The sequence below is a fragment of the Balaenoptera ricei genome, chromosome 14 (genome assembly GCF_028023285.1).
Source record: "Balaenoptera ricei isolate mBalRic1 chromosome 14, mBalRic1.hap2, whole genome shotgun sequence".
Classification (NCBI taxonomy): domain Eukaryota; kingdom Metazoa; phylum Chordata; class Mammalia; order Artiodactyla; family Balaenopteridae; genus Balaenoptera; species Balaenoptera ricei.
Window position 1 is genome coordinate 19,066,518 of NC_082652.1, and position 23,457 is coordinate 19,089,974.

A 23,457-nucleotide genomic window follows, 5' to 3' on the forward strand; every position below is an offset into this window, starting at 1 on the left:
TTAGAAACTGCACCCAAATGTTTGATAAGCTATGGTTGCTTCCTCATGACCAAGAGCAGGAACTAGAGGGCTGATGAGAAGTACTGAGCATGTGCTGGGGTCACTGGACCCTGACCTCAATGCAGGGTGATCCGGGAGGACTGTGTGTTGGGGAACCCCAAGTATTTTTAGAGTCATCCTCCCTGGCTGGTCCAATTCCCCCAGTGAGGACAAGTTTTGGGGTCTTCTGCCTGTAGGATAAAGGTTGGCCATGAGCCTAGGGACCAGGGGGAAGTGGGAGAACTGTTGGGACAGGTCTGGGGGACAGGGCAGCTTTCAGGATTCAGCACGTACACAGCACCCATCCTCCGGTTCGGGACACAGGCTCCACATGCTCCGCAGTGCCCATCAGTCTCCAGTCCAAAGACCCTCTGCTTTTCCCTCTCCAGAGATCAAACCGCCTGCCTGCTACTGGGGTGGAAGTGGGCAGCCCCCAGCCACCTGGAGCAGATGAGGGGATCTGGGATTCTTTCACCCAATCCTTCTCGTGTAGATGCTCCCAGGCACAGAGGCACCCAATGTTGCTAATCCCTGCGCCTTTTGGGGTACAGGTTCTCAGCTTCCCTCACTGCTGCCTTACGGCTCAGCCCTCTTGGTTCTGCTCAGCCAGTGACTGCTTGTTCTTCTGCTTTCTGGCTTCCAAAATGTTGCTGCTAACTTCCCCTCCTGTTCTTCCAGGGCCTGATGGGTTTCCAGCTCTTTAAGAAAAATCTCTCTGCTATCATTTGGTGGGGTTCTGACAGGTGCAGAATCAGGCATTCAGCCCACTCTCTCAACCTGGAAATGGGCTATTCAAGCAGGGAGATAGCCACCTGCCAGGCTTTAAGTTAGAGGTTCGCCACCCAGGGGTGCATCCAGCAACTGTGTCACCAGGCATTTTGGGAGGCTGGGGCTGAGTGGGTTCGGGAGGCCAAAAGTTTTGGTGAAGAACTGATAGACCTGGGACTTCCCTGGTGGTCCAGTGGCTAAGACTCCGTGCTCCCAATGCAGGGGGCCCGGGTTCGATCCCTGGTCAGGGAACTAGATCCCACATGCTGCAACTAGGAGTTCGCATGCTGCAACAAAAGATCCCACATGCGGCAATGGAGATCCCACGTGCCGCAACTAAGACCCGGCGCAGCCAAATAAATAAATAAATATTTGGGAAAAAAAAAGAACTGATAGACCCTAAGGAACACTGCCAGCACGTCACTGGGGAGTGCAAAGCTGGAAGCCAATAAGCCACTGTGGGGAGAGAAAGCCCAGTTTACAGATGGGCAAACTGAGGTCCTGTCAGGCAAAGGGAATCACCCAGCAAGTCAGCGGGACTGGGGCTCTTTCCATCACACCAGGAAATGTTGGGTGTGGGCATTTTCTGTTGTATAAAGTCTCTGCATCCAGGACTGTTCCCCGTGGGAAAAGCCTTCTACAAACCTGCAGTCTGTCCCCCCTCACCCCCGCCCCAACCCAAGCTCTGCCTATCAGAAATGAAAAAACGGACTTCTTGGCCAGGAAACAAAATCAGAAATGAATGACAGAAACCCATAATGATGCTATGCCACCACAGGATTTGTATTTTCAGTTAAGACGATCTCCGTTCAACAAGGCTTATGCATGTTGTCCGAAAGAACAAACAAATGAACAAATGATTTCCGGCCCCTGAACTGGCCTTCCTGCCTCCCACAAACTGCAAGCAGCTTTTCTTCTAAAACCTCCTAGGACTGAACTGCTGAAACGAAACAGGACTTAGAAAAGGACTCTGAAGGTCAATATCATCTTACAAATATGAACGGTGCTTTCATCATAATTACATTCCATTAACCAACAAGCAGTTCAGTTTGTTTTTAAGAACTTTATTTCTTTAGAAAACAGGCAGATTCGGCCTGAGGGCCATCGTTTGCGGACCCCTGATCTAGGGAAATAGATACCAAAATGTTAAGAGCAGCTTTCTCAAAGTGGTTGAATTATGGGTGGTTTCTATTTTCTCCTCTTTGCCTATATTTGTTAAATCTTCTGCCATGATATATTATTTTCAGTAAGAAGAAAAAGCTATTAACTTTGTAATAGGGATGCTGAAAGCCATGGTCATTTTGGTATCCATTGGGTAAGGCACTCAGTATACTCCACTGTAAAATGAGGATAATAACATGTACCTCATTGGATTGTGAGGATTAAATAAGCTCATATCAATACACAGAAAGTAAAAGATGGCATCTGGCAGGGCTTCCCTGGTGGCGCAGTGGTTGAGAATCTGCCTGCCAAGGCAGGGGATGCGGGTTCGAGCCCTGGTCTGGGAAGATCCCACATGCTGCGGAGCAACTAGGCCCGTGAGCCACAACTACTGAGCCTGCGCGTCTGGAGCCTGTGCTCCGCAACAAGAGAGGCCGCGATAGTGAGAGGCCCGCGCACCGCGATGAAGAGTGGCCCCCGCTCGCCACAACTAGAGAAAGCCCTCGCACAGAAACGAAGACCCAACACAGCCATAAATAAATAAATAAATAAATTTTTTAAAAAATTAAAAAAGATGGCATCTGGCACACGGTAAACTCTATATTATTTCAATGCAGTGATGCCAAGAGGATCAGGGGCTACTGATCTCCCAATCTAACCAAGAAAGGCATCAGGCCACTCCTCTGCCCATGGCCTCCTCCCCAACCATCCACCCTCCCCATTCTGTCCATGATCTTCCCCAACTGGCTGGCTTGATCCTGTGGCTTCAGAAAGTCTGAGACATCCCATTTTTATACACACAACATTAAAACTCAGCAATTTGACCTAAAGAGCAACAAAGAAAGACTCAACCATTAGACAAACACCATTCTGTGGCCTGGGAAAAAACATTCACGGAGCCATTTTGACTTCAAAACTGGTGACACAGCCCCTCCACCAGAAGGGTCCCAAACCCATCACAGCAAAGTACACGGGTGAACACACAATGCTGCTGGTGTGGCTTTGCTTCAGTGGGGCCAGCCTGAGGCTAGTGGCTATTTTTATCTGTTTTTGATGAAGTTGGAGGCCAGTCAACGTTGGCTCTGGGGGACTGACCTTTGGCTGTCATTCGTTCCAAGGCAAGTGTGGAGGCTGAAATATTCCACGGTGACTTTGGAAGTGGCTTCAGGTGCGGTCAACTACACAACAGAGCTGTCAGCCAAACACCAAACACCATCAGCTGCCCAGGCACGAGACCAGGCAGGACTGCACTGGGAAGGAAGGAATAAACATCCTCAAATGTCACCATAGATTGGGCACAGGGGGCTCCTCCCTGAATCCCCACAGCCTTATGCAGGGGAGACCATCATCTCCTGCTCACGATGAAGAAACCGAGGCTCAGAGAGGCCCACTGACCTCAAGTCACACAGTTGGCAAGTGGCAGAGCTGGGCTTCCAATCCAATTCTATCTGACCCCCGGGATCGAATTTCAAGGCACAAAGCTATCTGAGATAAATGGAAGTAACTCTATGGTCTGGACTTTCAAAAACAAGCACTTACATTTGAGAGACAATATGGTAATCCGGGGTTCTCAACTGGGTGCAACTTTGCTCCCTTGGGGACGCACGGCACTGTGCAGACATTTTTGGTCATCACAGCGTGGAGTGTACTCCTGGCATCTAGTGGATAAAAAGCCCGGATGCCACTCAACATCCTGCAAAGCCCAGGACAGCCCTCAACAAAGAATTACAGGGCCCCAAATGTGAACAGTGCCACAAGTGAGAAAGCCCAGTAGACTAGAACCATCCTCCCAGGCTTTGAATCCAAAATCTACTACTTATGACCTGTGTAATCTTGGGAAAGTTGCTTCAACATTCTGTGCCTTGCCTCCCTGATAGGATGTGAATATTCATAATATTAATAGGATCTGCCGCCTAGAGCATGTGTCCAGGGTTCACCACTGGGCCTGGCCTGCAGGAAAGAGCTTTAGCTGAGGTGCCTCTCTGCACGGGAGCCAGTATAAAAGCCCCAGTGTGAGGCCATCAGGCTAGGGCCCTGGCATTAACCAGCTCTTAAATCCCTTACCCTACCATTTCTTTCGTAAAACAGGGATGGTCACTGCTCTGAGCTGATGCCCTGATGGAAGTAAAGGCCTTACTATTATCACCCAGCAAGTAAGCAAGAAAGGACATTGCATAGCCCAGGAAAGGTCGATAGCTTTGAACTCATCTTTGGACCCCCAGATAAGTGGACGCTTGGAAATTTCTCAGGCCAACTGCCCCCTCAGTGCCTCTAGAGATGGCCACTTTGGCTGGGCCAGGGGTCAGCAAACTAGGGCCCAAGGGCCAAATCCAGTCTGCCACCTGTTTCTGTACCTCCCACAAACTAATAAAGGTTTTTACATTTTTGAATGGTTGAAAAAGAATCGTACCTTGTGACACGTGCAAATTATATGACATTCAAATTTCAGTGTCTGTAAATCATGACTGGAATACACTCAGGCCCATTCAACTACATATTGTCTGTGGGAGCTGGAGCAGTAAAAGGCAGGGCTGAGTAGCTGTGACAGAGACCATACTGTCACAATGTCGAAAATATTTATTATTTGGCCCTTTATGAAAAGTTTGCAGACTTTGGTTTTTCAAAAGCCCCTCAGGAAATTCTAATGTGCACAACATAGGAGTGAGACCACCCACAGATCAACAACCAACATTTCAACATGGGCAGCGGGCCTTGGTCCTGAGCAGGATTCCCTCGGCAGTGACATCATAACGGGATACTGTGGGGCTCACTGAAGACCAGACTCTTCTGCCTTCCGGTCCTCAACTTTATTTCATCCCAACAGAGACTCAAATCTCTTCTTGAGATGTCCTCCAACCACTCCGACCCACATTCACTTCTCTGTTCTCTGAACTCTGGCCCTGTTTGCACACCAAGGAATGCTGGCCGGCATTTGGGACCTTGCCTTCCCATTATTTCTGGCTCCTTAGTAGATGGTCCAGGACTTCAGGACAGGATCCCAAATGCCTCTTGACTACATAGGCCTCTTTTGCAACAGAATTCTGTCATCACTGTTATGAGCTGTGCAAATGTTTGTGCTGACTCAGGACAGCACCCACGGCCCTGAGTGCTGGGCATAAGAACCCTGGAAAGGCCAATTAGGATCAGCCCCATTGAGAGATGAGGAAACCGGGGTTCAAAGGGTTGATGGCACTTTTCAAGGCTACAGAGCTCGGCGGCAGAGTGTGGCTGTCTATCTCCATCTTTTTAGCGACTTTAAGCTAAGAGAGGAACCATACAGTGACCCAATAAAGCGTCTTCATATTATTATTTTTTTTTGAAATTAATTAATTAATTAATTTATTTTTGGCTGTGTTGGGTCTTCGTTTCTGTGCGAGGGGTTTCTCTAGTTGTGGCGAGCGGGGGCCACTGTTCATCGCGGTGCGCGGGCCTCTCACTATCGCGGCCTCTCTTGTTGCGGAGCACAGGCTCCAGACGCGCAGGCTCAGTAGTTGTGGCTCACGGGCCCAGTTGCTCCGCGGCATGTGGGATCCTCCCAGACCAGGGCTCGAACCCGCATCCCCTGCATTGGCAGGCAGATTCTCAACCACTGCGCCACCAGGGAAGCCCTTCATATTATTATACATACAGTGATCACATGGTCTGAACTTGCCAGGACAATTCCAATTTCGTGCAAGTTCATTCTTTTGGATTACAGTGGTTTGTGTTGGGGCTTCCCTGGTGGCGCAACAGTTAAGAATCCGCCTACCCACGCAGGGGACATGAGTTCAAGCCCGGCCCGGGAAGACCCCACATGCCGCAGAGCAACTAAGCCCGTGAGCCACAACTACTGAGCCCATGCTCCACAACTACTGAAGCCCATGCACCTAGAGACTGTGCTCTGCAACAAGAGAAGCCACCGCAATGAGAAGCCCGCGCACCACAACTAAGAGTAGCCCCCGCTCACCGCAACTAGAGAAATGCCCGCGTGTGACAACAAAGACCCAATGCAGCCAAAAATAAATAAATAAAAATAAATTTAAAAAAATAAAAAATAAAGTGGTTTGTGAAAGCTATTCTTTTGGATTAAAGTGTACAATTAAATGTGATTCAAGAGTTATAGGTTAAACTTTTTGTGTTAATAGTTTTATAGATCAGAAAAAAATGTATCCTTTGTAGACCACGTGGCCTGTTTTCGCTCCTGTAAGACTTGAGGGTTTTAGCCAGATGGGTTAGATCAGGGCTCCAAATGTGGGAGGAATGTGACTACCATGCCCCACAAAAAACTTAGTGCACAAGAATGACTGTGATTCAAATCTGGGGCCCCTATGCTTCTGCGGGCCCTTTGCTCAGACATGCTCTGAGCACTCCAACGAGGGTGCCCCTGAAGGTTCTGTCAGTCTCCTCTGCGGAAAGACCAAAAAACTGGAGGGTCAGCCTCCCTCCTGGTGGGCTGGCCACACATCTGGGTCTCTTGCCCTCTCTGAACCCTGCATCCGAGAAACTAAACAACCACTGAGGCCCTTCTGGCTCTAAGAGTCTTCACTTCCCTGGCACGCTCACCAGCCACAGTAACTAGTTACCAGTTGAGTCCTTTAGTCTTCTGATTAGTCCAACATCAGGAAGGGCTTATATTTTGAAAGAGTCTATTCAAGCACATTATGCATTAAAACCTGGCTGCCCATGAAGAGCCCTTTGGGCAACAGCCTGAGCGGAATCCCCGTTACGCTATCACCAGCACTGACAGCCTCAGGTTCCTCATCTGTAAAATGGAGATGACAGCACCCACTGAGTGTCCCATGGTGCTGTTGTAAACCTGGCATGAGATCACACGTACAAAGTGTTCAGCCTGGCATCCTGAAAGCACCCCACGAAGGGTAGCAGTTAATTACTGTTGCTCCTGTGGGCCTTGAATTTGAATTACTAAGAAAACACCTGCTTCCCCCATTAGATCAAGAGTTCCTAGGGACTTCCCTGGTGGTCCAGTGGTTAAGACTCCATGCTCCCAATGCAGGGGGCCCGGGTTTGATCCCTGGTCGGGGAACTAAGATCCCACATGCCACAACTAGAGAGGCCCGTGCGCTGCCAAAACGAGCCCACAAGCCACAAAAAAAGAGCCCACGAGCTGCAACAAAGACCAAGCACAGCCAAAATAAATAAATTAAAAAAAAAAAAAAAAAAGAGTTCCTAGGAGGCAGAGGTCATGTTTCCCAAACATTTTTGTGTCCCTTCCTGCTTCCAGATGCAGGCCTTACACTCAGGAGATAGTCAGGTAATGTTTATGGACCAGATGGATAACTCCTGGGAAAAGAACAAAGGATAGAGAGAGACTTAGCTACAAAGTTGTTCTTCACTGTGTTAGTTATAATAACAAAAAGGGAGAAAGAGCCCAAATAACCACTCTCTGTAGGAGATTGTTTATAAATTTTAAAGTGTATCCATTTAAAGGAACACTATGGACCCCTAGAATGCACCATGCGGAACAAGCGTTGGCAAATGCTTTCTGTAAAGGACCGGACAGTAAATAATTAAGGTTTTAGAGTCCATTCAGTTTCTACTCCTCTACTAAATACGGCCCCTGAAGCACAAAAGCAGCCGTAGATGACACATAACGTGGCTATGTTTCAATAAAACCTTATTTGTAGACATTGAAATCTGAACTTCATGTAATTTTCACATCTCACTAAATAGTAGCCTTCTTTTGATTTTTTTCAACTGTTTTTTTTTTTTTTGGCCGTGCCACGCTGCTTGCAGGATCTTAGTTCCCTGACCAGGAATTGAACCCAGGCCGCCACAGTGAAAGAGTCCTAACCGCTGGACTGCCAGGGAATTCCCTGATTTTTTTTCAACCATTTAAAAGTTAAAAACTGGGACTTCCCTGGTGGCGCAGTGGTTAAGAATCCACTTGCCAATGCAGCGGACACGGGTTCAATCCCTAGTCCGGGAAGATCCCCCATGCCGTGGAGCAGCTAATCCCCTGCGCCCAATTACCGAGCCTGCGTTCTAGAGCTCGCGAGCCACAACTACTGAGCCTGCGCGCCTAGAGCCCTTGCTCCGCAACAAAGAGAAGCCGCCACAATGCGAAGTCTGCGCACCACAATGAAGAGTAGCCCCGCTCGCCGCAACTAGAGAGAAAAGCCAGCGCGAAGCAACAAAGACCCAGCGCAGCCAAAAAACATATAAATAAATAAATAAGTTAAAAACTATTCTTTGCTCGCAGGCCACACAAAAACAGGCTGTGGGCCACAGTGTGCTGAGCCCTGTGGTAGACTACTTAATGCCCAGTGAAAAAGCAAGTTACAATATAGTATGTTCTGTATGATTCGAATTCATAAATTAAAGCATACCTGCACCAAAAATTTAAAAAGGCTGAAAGACTATACAGCAGCTGTTAATAAAGATCAAATGGAGAGGAGGAGTATGGGTGAGTTTGTTCTTCCTTTTTGCTTATCTATAATTTTCTGAATTTTCAACAACGAACACGGCATCACTTTGGTAACCTTAAAAAAATGCAATAAAATGAAGACAAAAAAAAAAAAAAGAAATGAAATGAAGCAGGTGGTGCTACGAAGGGCTCAGGCACAGAGATGCCTACATTTCTGTGTAGGTTAACCTGCTCAGAAAATAACCTTAAGTGGGATGCCTGCCCAAGGGTACGTGGATTCGCCCCGGGCTTCACGATCACCAGGCTTCAAAACGACCTGCCAGCGGGCAACCATCACCTTTATCAAGGCTAAGGGGAGGAGGAGGGGGAAAGCGCGGGCCCCGCCAACCAGCCAACCTTGAGGCACCTGTGTGCTCCCGAGAGCCCTTCTTCAATCAACATCACTGCCAAATCTGGCATCCACCTGAACCGCCAAGACCAGCTAGAGTTCGCGAGGCAGGCTCCATCTCCCCAGCTGCCAAACTGAAGCCGGCCTTTCTTCGGCTGGGGCAGGGAAGGAGGGGGTGGCGCAGCCTGTCTTTACTAGGGGATGGGGGCGGGGAGTGGGGGGTGGGAGGGACTCTGCACGAGATTATAAAATGATAACTTGCTGTAGAACTGAAACTAACACAACATTGTAAGTCAATTATACCCCAATAAATTTTTTTTAAAAAAAGATAACGGTCATTAAAGTCGAAGCCTTACTTACTTTACTTTGCGATCAGGGAAACAGACCTTGCACTTGGCGGGACTCATGTTGACCCTCCCGCCGCCCACCAGGCTCCTGCTGGGATGCACACCATGCACCCCCTACCCCCGTGAAGCAGACCCCTGTCCCGGGGACCAGCCAGGCAGCGACAGGGAGGCGGAGGCGCGGTCCTGGAGCGCCTCGGGCCAGGCGGCGCACCACCCTGCAGCAGCCCAACTCGGCGCGGGACTTCCTCCATCCCGAAATGCGACCTGCACTCCTGTGTCCGGGGCACACGCGCCCGCCCCGACCAAGCGGACCCCGCCTCCCGGGAGGTCCCGCCCCCTGACCGGGCCCCGCCTCCTGTCCCAGGACAGGATACAGACCCTGCCATCTCCCACACCGGGTCCCGCCTCCCCCCCCACCCCGCCCCGGACCAGCCAGTAGCGCAGCTACCGCTGACCTTGGGCGCCGGGAGAGTGTGGCCCGAGACTTTAAAAAACCTCTTGGCTCCCCAGCTCCCCGGACTGGAGTAGAACAATTCCAGGATGGCATCCCCCCCTACGAACTGGCAGCTGGGAAAAACTTGCAAGCAATTCATGTGCTGGAATACGCACACAATAGGGAAGTGGTGGAAAATATGGGTTATTTAAAATGTGAGTCAGATGTCACCACGGTGCCTGGTAAAAGCCCCCGCAGTCAAATCAACTTTTGGCTTCCAAGTTCCGGTTTTTGCTTATTCTTTCACCTATACTTCCAGGGACGTGTCTGCTCCATGCCTCCCCTCCCCCCAGTGAGCTTCTAGCACACACTTGGAACCACCTGGGTCCCCAGCTAAAATGAGGGCCTCCAAAACAGGAAAGACGCAGCTGCCCTGTGACCCTAAGTAAGTTTCCTTCTGATAAGGTATTTACAGAGTGTTCTTTGGTGCCTCTGTCTCATTTAATCGTCGCAGCAATCTTACTGTTTTATTTCTGTAATACAGATAAGGAAAGAAGACGCAGAGATGTCTATCGCCCAAGGTGCCAGAGCTGGCGACTTGAACCCAGGCAATCTGATTCCAGTTAGAATGAATGAATGAATGCTTCTCCAAGTAGTTATAATAAATAAAAAGGATCCGACACACTGCCTAGCAAGTATTGCAACAGTAGTAAATGTAGCTTATGTGGATAGCAAGCCCAAAAATTAGAAATAAAATAAATGCACAGGAATTCTCCTCTAAAGGTACAGCTAGGGCCACACCTCCAGGGGGCGCCATCCAGGCGGCCACAAAGTGAACAGTGACCTTTCCCTGGAGTTGTGTAAGCAGCCTTGCCTGAGGGCACTGGTTAGCTGGTTAGTCCTCTAACTATACATTCAACAACATTTCAACAGTAATTTTAAAATATATATATTCAATATCTTGTAATAATCTATAATGGAAAAAATATGGAAAAGAATATATATATGTATATGTATAACTGAATCACTTTGCTGTACACCTGAAACTAACACAATATTGTAAATCAACTATACTTCAACAACAACAAAAAATTTTTTCCATAAAATAAAACAGGTGAACAAAATTCTCAGTTCTTCAGAGTTTCCGGAAGCTTCTTCATGGCTTTATCTTTAGTCCTTCCAAAAAAGAAACCTGCCGTAGGCTGATTTTTTTTTTTTAAGTTTCAAATAAAAACCCAAAAGTACTCATGACCCAAATGGCCCACACTTCCATGTAACCACCTCAAAATAGGAAAAACAATTAAAATCAGGAAATGAAGGTATTTCAAAACACCCTACCCTACCCAAAGTCAGTTAGGATCTCCAGTTTACTCCCGTTTTTCTAGATATTTATTCTCTATTGACAAACCCCAATACTCATTGACACCGTGTGGATATTTCAACTTCTCTGCTTTGCATTGTATCCTTTTATCAGAGAGCTTCACCTGCCTCTTCAGTCCGTCTTCCTCTGTGGACACAGGTTGCTATACCTTAAAGGTGTATGCCCGGTGGGGCTTGGAAATAGCCGTGGCCACAGATAAGAACTTTGGGAGATGCCCATTCAAATGATGGCAACTGAGGGATGGGCTGGGAGTTTGGGATTAGTAGATGCAAACTATTATACATTGAATGGATAAACAACTAGGTCCTACTGTATAGCGCAGGAAACTATTCAATATCCTGAGATAAACAATAATGAAAAAGAATGTATAAATATATGTATGAGTCACTTTGCTGTACAGCAGAAATTAACACAACATTGTAAATCAAGTATACTTCAATTTAAAAAAAAAAAGCAAATGATGGCAACCGAGGCAGCCTCTGGGCTGTCCACTGCCAGCACTTCCGCTCTCATGATCTCTGCACCCTTCTGAGGTAGACACTGATGTTATCCCCCTTCAACAGAGGAGGAAATTGCAGCGGAGAGGGCATGGGACTGGTCTGAGATCCGAACCCAGACCTGTCTAACCCTCCACACAAAAGCAAAGACTATGAGAGCCACAAAGGACTTAGAGCATCCAGTCCAGCCATGGAGAGGGTAGGTGACATCCCCAAGGATACACAGCTGAAGGCTGCCTGATAAATTGCCTCATCTCCTCACGCTTCCCATTTATAGAAAGAACAAGTTAGGAGAAGGGTGGAGGTACTTTTTCTGGGGCCCAGGTTAGGCGGCAGCATCAACACTGGGAGTTCGAAGACCACTTTCTGATCTGTATCTGCTGAGGGTCTGGGTTTGAATGGCTTCAGGGCCTATGATATCTTGCTGGGACGCCTCAGACAGACCCCTGCACCTCTCTGGGTTTCAGCTTCTTATCTAGGAAGTGAGATGACTGATTCACTTTTTCCTCCCCGTAATTTTTATATTGTTGTATTATTAAACATTGTTAAAACTTCTTATAACAATGATATTTACAGCAGAAAGTTAGAAAATGCAGAAGAAAATTTAGATGACTCATAAGTATACCACATAATTAGACAATTTTTACTATAGTTAGACAATGATTACTATTTGGAGACATTCCTTACAGTCTCTCCAGCCACACACACACACACACCACACACACACACACACATTTATTAAGGATATTTTCGTGCTTATTATGCACCAGGGAATATTCTCAGCACATGACATACACGTGCCCACAATCCCTTACCAGAAATTCCCAGGGCCCAATGTATTTTAGAATTTCGAAATTTTTCTAGGAAGGTAAAGCCTTATGTGACACATTATGGTGTTAATATTTCACCAGCAGAAGGCATAAATATTCACACAAAATGGGACAAGACTATAAATAACTTTGCATCAAGGCAGGTTTTGCTGGTGAGTTCACTGCCAACTTATAAACTTAAGTTTCAGAACTCTAAATTTCAGGACTGCAATTGCGTGATCCTGAATGTGTCCCATCCCACTCAATCCACATATGCACCCCATAGGGTAGGATTATTAGGGTTATACGATAGTAAGAGGCGGCTTTGAACCTGGTGTCTTAGCCCAGGTCCATCGTGTACTAACCACTTTGCTGCTTGTTAAACATGTGGGATAACACATGTAACCTTCATTTCACAATATGTGAGCAACTATTTTGCTATTATACATCATGTAATGTTCTCATCAGCTCTGTTTTGAAGGGTTGAATGGAAATTCCAACCCTGGGGGACTGTTTCTAAGTCCAAGGAAAGACCAAGTTCCAACTCCTGGCTTGAGATGAACCCAAAAAGAAAGAGACAGGAGGGAAGCCCTGAGCAGATAGCACAGTCACTGGATCTGTAATCAATCTATAATCGTAGCCAGCCCTTGTCCAGTCGGAAAATGGAAGGGAAGTGTGAGGTTGCATAACTGTATTAAAGGCAGAAGAAACATTTGAAATTGGAGTTTAACCTCAGAACTAGTCTACAAACCACAAGATTTATGCAAAAAGGATTTTATGAAAACAGAAATTCTACTGCTGCTAAAGAGGGACAACAAAACGCCTAGTCGTCTGTTCATCCATCCATCCATCCACCAACACATCCATCCATTTATTCATTCATTCATTCATTCATTCATTCATCCCCAGACTCATTCACAAAGTGTCTTGCTTGCCCCAGAAATTCAGAATTCTGTCTTTGGCAGGTCTGGGTTGCTTGTTTCATTCATGCATTTGGTGAGTAATTCTTCAAAGTCTACCACGAACCCACACTAGGCTAGGCAGTGGGGAAAAGCGGAGACCCCAAAAATATGGCCCTGTTTTCATGGAGCTTGTGGTCCAATGCAGGAGACAGGTAACAACCAAGTAAACAAATAAAGAAACTAAAGACATGATCTCAAGGAGTGATTAAGTTTTCACGACACATCAGGGTGACCGATCAAGAAACTAGGGGCACGTGGGGAATGCTGTAAAGGTGGGCCTCGACTCCCTGAAGATACTTCCACATGGGATTCTCATGCCAGGTCATTAGAAACAATGAACACGTGCGGGTCTCCTCCATCAGAGGCCCCTGATTCAGGGACTTGGCTGGGGCTGGAAATGTTCTAACGGAAATACCAGGATCTTGGGAAGCACCAGCAGAACTACCTGAGTTGCCCCTGGTACTAAAATTCAAAATTCTCAACTTTGAAAAGCACATGTATTGGGGGCAAAAGAACTGTGTGCCCTGTGAGCTTTCAGGAGTCTGGTCCAGCCTTCTCATGCTGCAGATGAGGCATTGGAGGCTCAGAGAGGGGAAGAGGCCTACCCAAGGTCACACAGCACATTGGTCCTCCCTGTGCCCCATCACCCCACAATGCACCTTCATCTCTATGTTTTGGTGCCTCTGGTTTATAAAAACCAAGATCCTTCTGCCCCTCCCCCAGTCCTTTGCTGGGACAAGGCAGGAAAAATGATTCACCTACAATGCTAAGTTTTATGCAATGAAGATATAAGGGCAGAAAATTCACTTCCTGTTTTGGCCCACAGCCATGCAAAGATAAGCCCTCGGTTAAGTATCGTTTACCTTTATAAATTTGCCAGTCCAGAAAAGCTGTTTTTTTAAGAACCAACCAGCAAAGATCCCTCAAAATAGTAGTAGAAGACAGGGAGTAGAAACTTGGGAGTCTTCCCCCTGCCCTACCATTTTAATCTACCATTTATTAAGTGCTTTATTCTCTTGCTAAGCACCTTAGAAATATAAGTTGATTTAATCTTCAGAACTTTCTCGGAATCCAAGACTCAGGAGAAAATAATAATATAATCATTTATTATTTTGGCAAGCCTATTTGCTTGATAAGTTCTTAATTAGCACCAGTAGGAAGAATTCACACAGTTGTTCCCTTTTTATCCATTAGGGCTGGGTCTGTGCCATCCAAGACAACAGCCACCAGCCACATGAGGCTATTTAAATTTAAATTAACTGAAACGTCAATTTAAAATTCAGTTCTGGGAATTCCCTGGCAGTCCAGTGGTTAGGACTCTGCACTTTCATTGCTGAGGACACGGGTTCGATCCCTGGTCAGGGAACTAAGATCCCACAAGCTATGCAGTGCAGCCAAAAACAAAAAAATAAATAAATAAATAAAATTCAGCTCTTTAGTCACACTAGTCACATTTCAAGTGCTCAATAGTTGCATATGATGAGTGGCTGCCATATTGAACAGCAGAGTTCTAGAACATTCCATTCTGGAACATCCCAATGTGGCAGAAAGTTCTGTTGGACTGCTCTGTTCTGGCTTGAAAGTTGCCTCTTCCAAGAGCTCTTCCCTGACCTGACCACATCTTTCTAAAACAGATCCCCACAGGTATTTCTTCTGTAGCCTGTTTCCTTCCTGGCATTGAACATACTTGGAAACTATCTGATCAGTTTACCTGTTTATTTGTACATTTCCTATCTCCCTGCTAGGACTCTCCATCTTGTTTCCTGCTGGAGCCAGTGTGGTAAATGTATCTCACCATTTGTCCTCCTTAGATGCCACTTAGCAACCCCTCATTGGACATCCACGTCTAACATAATCTCTGATGCTTTTTCATTTGGGTGAATTGGTTTAATAAACTGTTTTTCCCTAATCCCTGCTGAAACCGTCATAATGAGGGAAAGAATGGGGTCTGGAAGGGAGAGAATGTTGGAGATTACTGGAGAACAACACTGTGACACAGTGAAATGAATCCTGCTGTCCAACAGATCTGGCCTTGAAACTTGGCTCTGCCACTTCCTAGCTGCATGATCTTGGAAAAGGTACTTTGCTTCTTTTTTTTTAACCATTTTTTAAAATTGAAGTACAGTAGACTTACAGTGTTGTGTTAGTTTCAGGTGTACAGCAAAGTGATTCAGTTATATATATATATATATATATATATACATATATATATATACATATATATATATATGTATATATATACACACACACACATATATATATATTATTTTTCAGATTCTTTTCCATTATAGGTTATTACAATACACCGAGTATCATTCCCTGTGCTATACAGTAGGTCCTTGCTGTCTATCTGTTTTATATATAGTAGTGTGTGTATGTTAATCTCAAACTCCTAATTTATATCCCCCCCGCCCCCCGCTATCCCCTTTGGCAGCCATAAGTTTGTTTTCTATGTCTGTGAGTCTGTTTCTCTTTTGTAAATAAGTTCATTTGTATCATTTTTTTAGATTCCACATGTAAGTGATATCATATGATATTTGTCTTTTTCTGCCTGACTTACTTCACTTAATATGATAATCTCTAGGTCCATCCATGTTGCTGCAAATGGCATTATCTCATTATTTTTTAAAGCTGAGTAGTATTTATTTCACCTCTCGGAGCCTCAGTTTTCTCATCTGTAAAATAGGGATCCACCACCAGCCTTGTACCATTGTTATAAAGGATAAATGGGTAATTTATATAAACTGTAGGTAGAAGAGGGGTAGGTAGAAGTGGGGAAACTCTGGGTGAATTCGAGTGCTGGGTGAAGTGGGTGCTGGTGGGAAAGGAGCTGGGGAGGAATTTACTGCTTATTGAGCACCTACTGTATACCAAACTCTGTGCATACTTTATAAACATTATCCGATTTAATCCTTCAAAATTTTACAGATGAGGGACCAGGGCCAGGAGAGGCGATGTGCCACGCCCAAGGTCACACAGTGCGGGGTGGCAGAGCCAGCGTGGAACTCAACTCTGAAGTCTGACTGTCCCTTTAACCCTTCCAGAAACTCAAGACAGTCTTCCCCTAAAGATCATCAGTATAGGGAATATTTGCATTTTTGTCTTTCCTCTATCTCCAATTTCCAGTAACCAGGGTTAAAAATGTTCCAGTAACCATTCTCACCGGGAACATGGTGCCTATGTAAGAGCCCATCTCCTCGTCCAGGTTTTCCTCATTTTAGCAGAGAGCGTGCAAGAGCTGCTTAAAAGAAGAGCCAACAAGATTCCACTCCCAGGGCAGAAGAACAGACTGGAAGCAGGAAGAAACACTAGAACACAGCAGAGGTTCTTTCGGGCTGGCAAAGTCATGGTTGGTGGCTCTTTTGTACTCTCTGCTCTCCCATATTTTCCACGTTTTCTACCTGGAATTACCGTATTCCATTTGTAATTTGGGAGTGGGGGGTGGCAAAGTCTGATAACAAGAACAACAGAAATGAAGCCACTGACTACACTCCCGGGACAGTCCCACCTGTGATGGACCTGTAGGTATTTGTTTCCAACAATCGGTTTGATGGATGTGTTATAGTATTTGAATTTCTGCCCTTTTTTTTTTTTTTTGGCCGTGCCGCATGGCTTGTGGGATCTTAGTTCCTTGACCAGGGATTGAACCCAGGCCCTTGGCAGTGAGAGTGCAGAGTCTTAACCACTGGATAGCCAGGGAATTCCCTTGAATTTCTGCTTTTAAGGCATCACTGGGGGAAGGCATGTTTTACAGTTGTTAATTACCTATTGGATGAATGAACAAATGAACGAACAAGTAAATGAATGTCTCATCAGGAGTCAGGGAAACCATCCCTCCCTTTGGGTTCCCATCATTGCTTTGGCTCTTGCCAACCTGAGCTCATCCTGCTTAAATTACAACTAGTTGTTGCATACAAGGTCATCCTCCCCAACCAGACTTCGATCTTCTAGAAAGCCAGTTTCCTGGCCTGGGGCCCTGTACACGCAGTAGATGCTCAATAAATGATTTTGATAGGAGGGAAGGAAGGAAGCAGGGAGGCTCATGTCTTCTGCTTGTCACATAGCTACCCTCAAAGCATTGGCATCAGTGGGTAGCTTGGCTGAGCAGGGAAGGGTGTGGACCCCACCCTAACTCTGCGCCTCCTGGTTACGAGGACAGAGGGTACGTTACCTTATAGCGGGGACGGGGGTCTCAGTCTCGCCTGCGGTCTGAGCAGCCTCCAGGGACAGGGTCCCCAGGCTGGCTCGGCTGCCCTTCCGGGAAGATTCTCTGAACAAGCCAGTGCCAGAGTCCTCATCGGAAGAGTTGTCATCAAAAGAGCCCAGGATAAAGTTGGTCATCAGTTGCCTCTTGATGTGCGCCTGCTTCCTGTCTTCTTTGGAGAGGGTTCTGGCTCGCTGGCCCTGGGGTCTGGCTAGCACGGACAGGCCACTGGTATTTGGGGTCTCCAGGCCTTCGGTCCCTGTCCCGTTGGCGTGGCGTGCTGGGAAGGCGTCATCGGAGGAAAGGGGGTTTCCTTGGGGATTCTGCTGCAGGGGTGGCTGGGAGGTTCTTTGCTGGCAGGCGTCTTTGGGACCTTTGTGGGAGGCTGGCTCAGCCTGGTTAGGGGTCTCTGGCAGAGAGCTGCTGCTGCAATTTTCCTGCAGTGGCTCCCTGGAGCTGTCTGAGGCTGGAAGAGGCTCCTGACTTGTGATGAAGCTCACCTTCAATTTACTCTTGATGACTTGCTTGCAGTCCGTCATTTTCCCCCAGCTTTTTAACCAGGAAAAGGTCAGGCAGGAGAAAATCAGAAAAGATAGAAAAAGAAGAAGGATCATTCAGAAAATCTGTAAGGGAACAAGAGAGACGTTTTAGGATTTATGTAATCATGTTATCTAGCTCTTAAAGGAGGTGGTGGTGAGAGCCAGTTAAGGTTCTGTGTATTCAGCTGAGAGAGCTGGAGGGGAAAAGCACTAGACAGGGAGCAGAGAAGGGGAGCTCCTCCCGGCTTACATGCTCTGTGGTCTGCGGCATGTTTCTTTTTTTTTTTTTTAAGATTTTTTTTTTTTTTTTTGATGTGGACCATTTTCAAAGTCTTTATTGAATTTGTTACTATATTGCTTCTGTTTCATGTTTTGGTTTTATGGCCATGAGGCATGTGGGACCTCAGCTCCCCGACCAGGGATCAAACCTGCGCCCCCTTCATTGGAAGGCAAAGTCTTAACCACTGGACTGCCAGGGAAGTCCCTGGGACATGTTTCTTAACCTCTCTGGATCTCAGTTTCCCACCTCTAATTTAGATAAACTAACACACACTCACCACAAATCATAAACATGCGTGTGAGAGAGAACTAAATGAGATCAGGTACATTAAAAGACTCTGTTACAGCATCATTAATCGTAATATCCCCAGAGCAGAAACAATCTAAATGCCCAATAACTGATGAATGGATAGACAAGATGGGGTCTATCCGTACACTGGAATATTGTTCAGCCACAAAAAGGAGTGAACCACTGGTACGTGCTACAACATGGATGAATTTGAAAACACCATGCTAAGTGAAAGAAGCCAGTCCCCAAAGACCACATATTGTATGATTCCATGTATTTAGATAATATGCCCAAATTAGGCAAATTCATCGAGATGGAAAGATCAGTGGTTGCCTGGGGCTAATGGGATGGGGGTGAAGGCTAAAGGGTACAAGGTTTCTGTTTGGAGTGATGAAAATGTTCCAAAACTGATGGTGGTGATGGTTGTACAACTCTCTGAATAGAATAAAAACCATTGAATTTTGCGCTTTACGTGAGTCAAACAGTATATGAGTTATATCTCAATAAAGCTTATCTTAAAAAAAGACTTCATTATATTCCAGTTTGTAGATGAAAAGGATTGTTGGCTTCTATGATCATCACCTTCCTCACTACCAGGATCATCAGCATCACTGTATTATTATCACAATCATCATCATGGTCTTGGAAAGAGGAATGGGCATCTTGTCGTATTTTCTTTGTAGCGCTAGTACACCTGATGCAGGCATGCTCATAGCTAGAATGAAAGTTCAGCAAGACCAAGGAGGGTCTGTTCTGTTCCAGGGTCTAGAACAGCGCCTGGTACAGAGTGAGAGCTTAACAATGGACAAAAATTCATTTTGTTGAATACATGAATTCAGATATTCCGATTTCTAACCCATGCCTCTGACCACCACACTAACTCTACCCTATTAATGAATAGATAATTATTATTTGCAGGAAATAGTTTAAAAAGCAAACAAACAAAAACGCAACCTGAACGTATTGAGATTTCTGACCCAATTTTGCCATAATTATCCAGTAGAAGCATGAAAAAAGCGGGACCAGGGCTTCCCTGGTGGCGCAGTGGTTAAGAATCCACCTGCCAATGCAGGGGACACAGGTTTGAGCCTTGGTCCGGGAAGATCCCACATGCCGTGGAGCAACTAAGCCCGTGCGCCACAACTACTGAGCCTGCGCTCTAGAGCCCACAAGCCACAACTACTGAGCCCGCGTGCCACAACTACTGAGCCCACGAGCCACAACTACTGAGCCCACGTGCCACAACTACTGAAGCCCGCGCGCTCCAGAGCCCATGCTCCACAACAAGAGAAGCCACCGCAATGAGAAGCCTGCACACTGCAACGAAGAGTAGCCCCCACTCACCACAACTAGAGAAAGCCCGCGTGCAGCAACAAAGACCCAATGCAGCCAAAAATAAATAAATTAAATAAATTTAAAAAAAAAAAGGAGGACCACAAAACTCAAGCTTATCACTTTAGTATCTAAAAGGCATTTTCTTTTTATTTATTTATTTAGATGCACTGGGTCTTAGTTACGGCAGGCGGGCTCCTTAGTTGTGGCATGCAAACTCTTAGTTCCAGCATGTGAACTCTTAGTTGAGGCATGCACGTGGGATCTAGTTCCCTGACCAGGGATCGAACGCAGGCCCCCTGTATTGGGAACACAGAGTCTTAACCACTGTGCCACCAGGGAAGTCCTGCATTTTCTTTTTAAATTTCAACACAACACTCTTAAGGGAAGTGGAAAAGTTCTCAAGATTTCCCAGAACTAAATGATCCAAGTACTTCTTGCACAGTTTGGGCAACAGAATTTGCTGAAATGTTGTCAGGGGTATTTTCTAGGTAATACACAGGGTCAGGAGATTTTTTTCTTTTAAGATCATCAAGTTTCCTTTAAAAAAAAAGTCAGTCAAGGGGTTGTTCAATATCAATGAACAAACCACATTAATAGAACAAAGGGTCAGGAGATTTTTTTCTTTTAAGATCATCAAGTTTCCTTTTAAAAAAAAGTCAGTCAAGGGGTTGTTCAATATCAATGAACAAGCCACATTAATAGAACAAAGGGAAAAAACACATGATCGTCTCAATGAACACAGAAAAAGCATTTGACAAATATCCAACACCCTTGGGAATTCCCTGGTGGACCAGTGGTTAGGACTCTGCAGTTTCACAGCCAAGGTCCCGGGTTCAATCCCTGGTTGGGGAACTAAGATCCCACAAGCCGCACGGCACAGCCAAAAAAAAAAAAAAAATCCAACACCCATTAATAACAACATTTAGAAAAGTAGGAATAGGAAAGAACTTCAACAGAATAAGGCACATTAATGAAAAAAAAACGCAGAAAATATATACTCAATGTTGAAAGATGGGAAGCTTTCCCCTAAGATCTGGAACAAGACAAGGATGCCCACTTTCACCACTGCTATTCAACATCATACTGAAAGTCCTAGCCAGAGCAATTAAACAAGAAAAAGAAATAAAACGCATCCAAATTGAAAAGGAAGACATAAAATCATTTCTATGCACAGGTGACATGATCCTATATATAGAAAATCCTAACGGACCACCACAAAACACTAATAGAGGTAATAAATTAAGCAGTTGGTGGCTACAAGATCAATATGCAAAAATCAGTTGTGTTTCTATACACCAACAATGAACAATCTGAAAAGGAAATTAAGAAAATAACTCCATTTACAATCACATCCAGAAGAATAAAATATCTAGGAATAAATTTAATCAAGAAGGTGAAAGACCTATAGACTGAAAACTATGAAACATTGCTGAAAGAAATTAAAGAAGACCTAAATAAATGGCAAGACATCCCATCCTCATGGATTGGAAGACTTACTATTGTTAAGATGGCCACGCTACCCAAAGCAATCTACAGATTCATATGGAACTGCAAGGGGCCCCAAATAGCCAAAGCAATGTTAAAAAAGCAAAACAAATTAGAGGACTCACGCTTTCCAATTTCAAAATTTACTACAAAACTATAGTCAGTGTGGTATTAGAATAAAGACAGACATATAGACAAATGGAATAGAATTGAGAGTCCAAAAGTAAACCCATACATCTATGACCAATTGATTTTTGACAAAGGTATTAAGACCATTCAATGGGGAAAGAATAGTCTCTTCAACATATGGGTCTGGGACAACTGATTTCCACATACAAAAAAATGAAGATGAAAAAAAAAAAAAAAATGAAGATGGACTCCTAACTCATACCATACACCAAAATTAACTCAAAATGGATCAACGACCTAAATACAAGAGCTAAAACCATAAACTCTTAGAAGAAAACTAAGGGTAAATAGGGGTAAATCTTCATGACCTTGGAGTTGGCAATGGATTCTTAGATATGACACCAAAAGCATGAGCAGCAAAATTAAAAATAGATAAATCAGACTCATCAAAATTAAAAACTTCTGTGCACCAAAGGGCATTATCAAGAAAGTAAAAAAACAATGTACAGAATGGGAGAAGATTTTTACAAACCATATATCTGGTAAGGGCCTAGTATTCAGAACACATAAAGAACTCTTACAATTCAGCAAACAAGACAGACAACCTGATTTTAAAACGAGCAAAGAACTTGAATTGAAATTTCTCCAAAGAAGATATACAAAGAGCTCATGAAAACATGCATCCTTAGTAATTATGGAAATGCAAATCAAAACTACAATGTACCACTTCACACCCACTAGGATGAAAGAAGGAAGGAAGGGAGGGAGGGAGGGAGGAAGGAAGGAAAGAAGGAAGGAAGAAAAAGAAAGAGGGAGGGAGGGAAGAAGGGAGAAAGAAAGGAGGAAAGACAATATCAAGTGTTGGTGAGGATGTGGAGAAATTGTAAGTTACTAGGGGGAATGTAAAATAATTCAACTGCTATGGAAAATGGTTTGGTGGTTCCTCAAAAAGTTGAACATAGAATTACTATACAACCCGGGGATTTTACTCCTAGGCATATCCCAAAAGAATTGAAAACAAGGACAAACAAATACATAAACGCACATGTTCACAGCGGCACCCCAACTTTCTGATGCTCAAGCCTTGCTCCTACTCCTGGGTTTCTGAGTCCATGCACTACTGACATCTGGGGCTGGATACCTCTTTGTGGTGGGGACTGTCCTGTGCACTGTTGGATATCGAGCAGCATCCCTGGCCTCTACCCACTTGATGCCAGTAGCACCCTCCTCCCTCTCAGTTGTGACAACCAAAACTATCTCCAGACATTGACAAATGTCCCTGGGGGGTAAAATTGCCCTCACGTGAGAACCACTGTTCTTAACTCCTACACCTATGCACTCCTTCCACCCTGCTTCTGGATTGTGAGACGGGAGCTTCTGGGGAAAAGGTGTATTTCTTACTCATCTCTTGCATACAGTAAGTTCTCAAGAAAAGTTTAAAAAGCACCAGCAAGAAAGGTCAGAGTCCTGAAATTACTGACTCACACGTGTTCTCTGGTAATTGGCAGATGGCATTGCCAAAAATGGTGCAAAGGCTATCTTGGCTTTATTGGAGGCTCGACAGCTTAAAGCCCTACATCCTCCCCAAGCAGGGGGTTATGGCAGTGCATAAAGGTCATTCAAGACTGTGCCAACTGGCCACTCCCCCCTCACACCCTCTGCTGGCCACATGGGCCAAGTGTTTTCACAGCTCCACTGCCCACCCCCTCCAAGTCAGCCAGTGGGTACAGACCTCCACCATGGAAACAGCCTGTTCACTGGTCTTCCCTGGCCAACTCAGAGACCTTTGGAAACACAGACCAACTGTCACTCACTTCTGGATCCTTGTGCCCAGGCTAGTGCTTGGTGCATAGTAGGTGCTCAAAAAGTATGTACCGAATGAATGATAAATCCATGCACACCCACTGAGCACCAACAGATGGCTTGAGGCAGGCAGGAATTTTGGTTTCAGGATCTCATTTTTGAAGCTGCATTCAGGAACACCAGGGGAACACGCTGGGTGTCTCCATGGCAGTTCTGAAGTAGAGTGCCAAGCAGAAGACCTCACA

At 45.4% G+C, this 23,457-nt stretch overlaps 1 protein-coding gene across 17 annotated transcripts in view; it reads right to left on the reverse strand.

The window, feature by feature from the left end:
• The window catches only part of LOC132347410 (acetyl-CoA carboxylase 2), a 142,516-nt gene that overhangs the window by 80,462 nt on the left and 38,597 nt on the right, over positions 1–23,457 (reverse strand). For 11 of the 17 annotated variants that reach the window (XR_009497178.1, XM_059893850.1, XM_059893853.1 and 8 more), the window contains one exon: positions 17,321–17,902. Coding sequence is in view for 15 of the 17 variants with exons in the window: in XM_059893850.1 (XP_059749833.1) it covers positions 17,321–17,902 (582 nt within the window). In the remaining 2 variants the exon portion in view is untranslated. Of the gene's footprint in view, positions 1–3,063; positions 3,143–9,080; positions 9,326–17,320; positions 17,977–23,457 lie in introns of those variants that run through there. The other 6 variants (XM_059893856.1, XM_059893855.1, XM_059893854.1 and 3 more) reach the window with 3 other exon arrangements.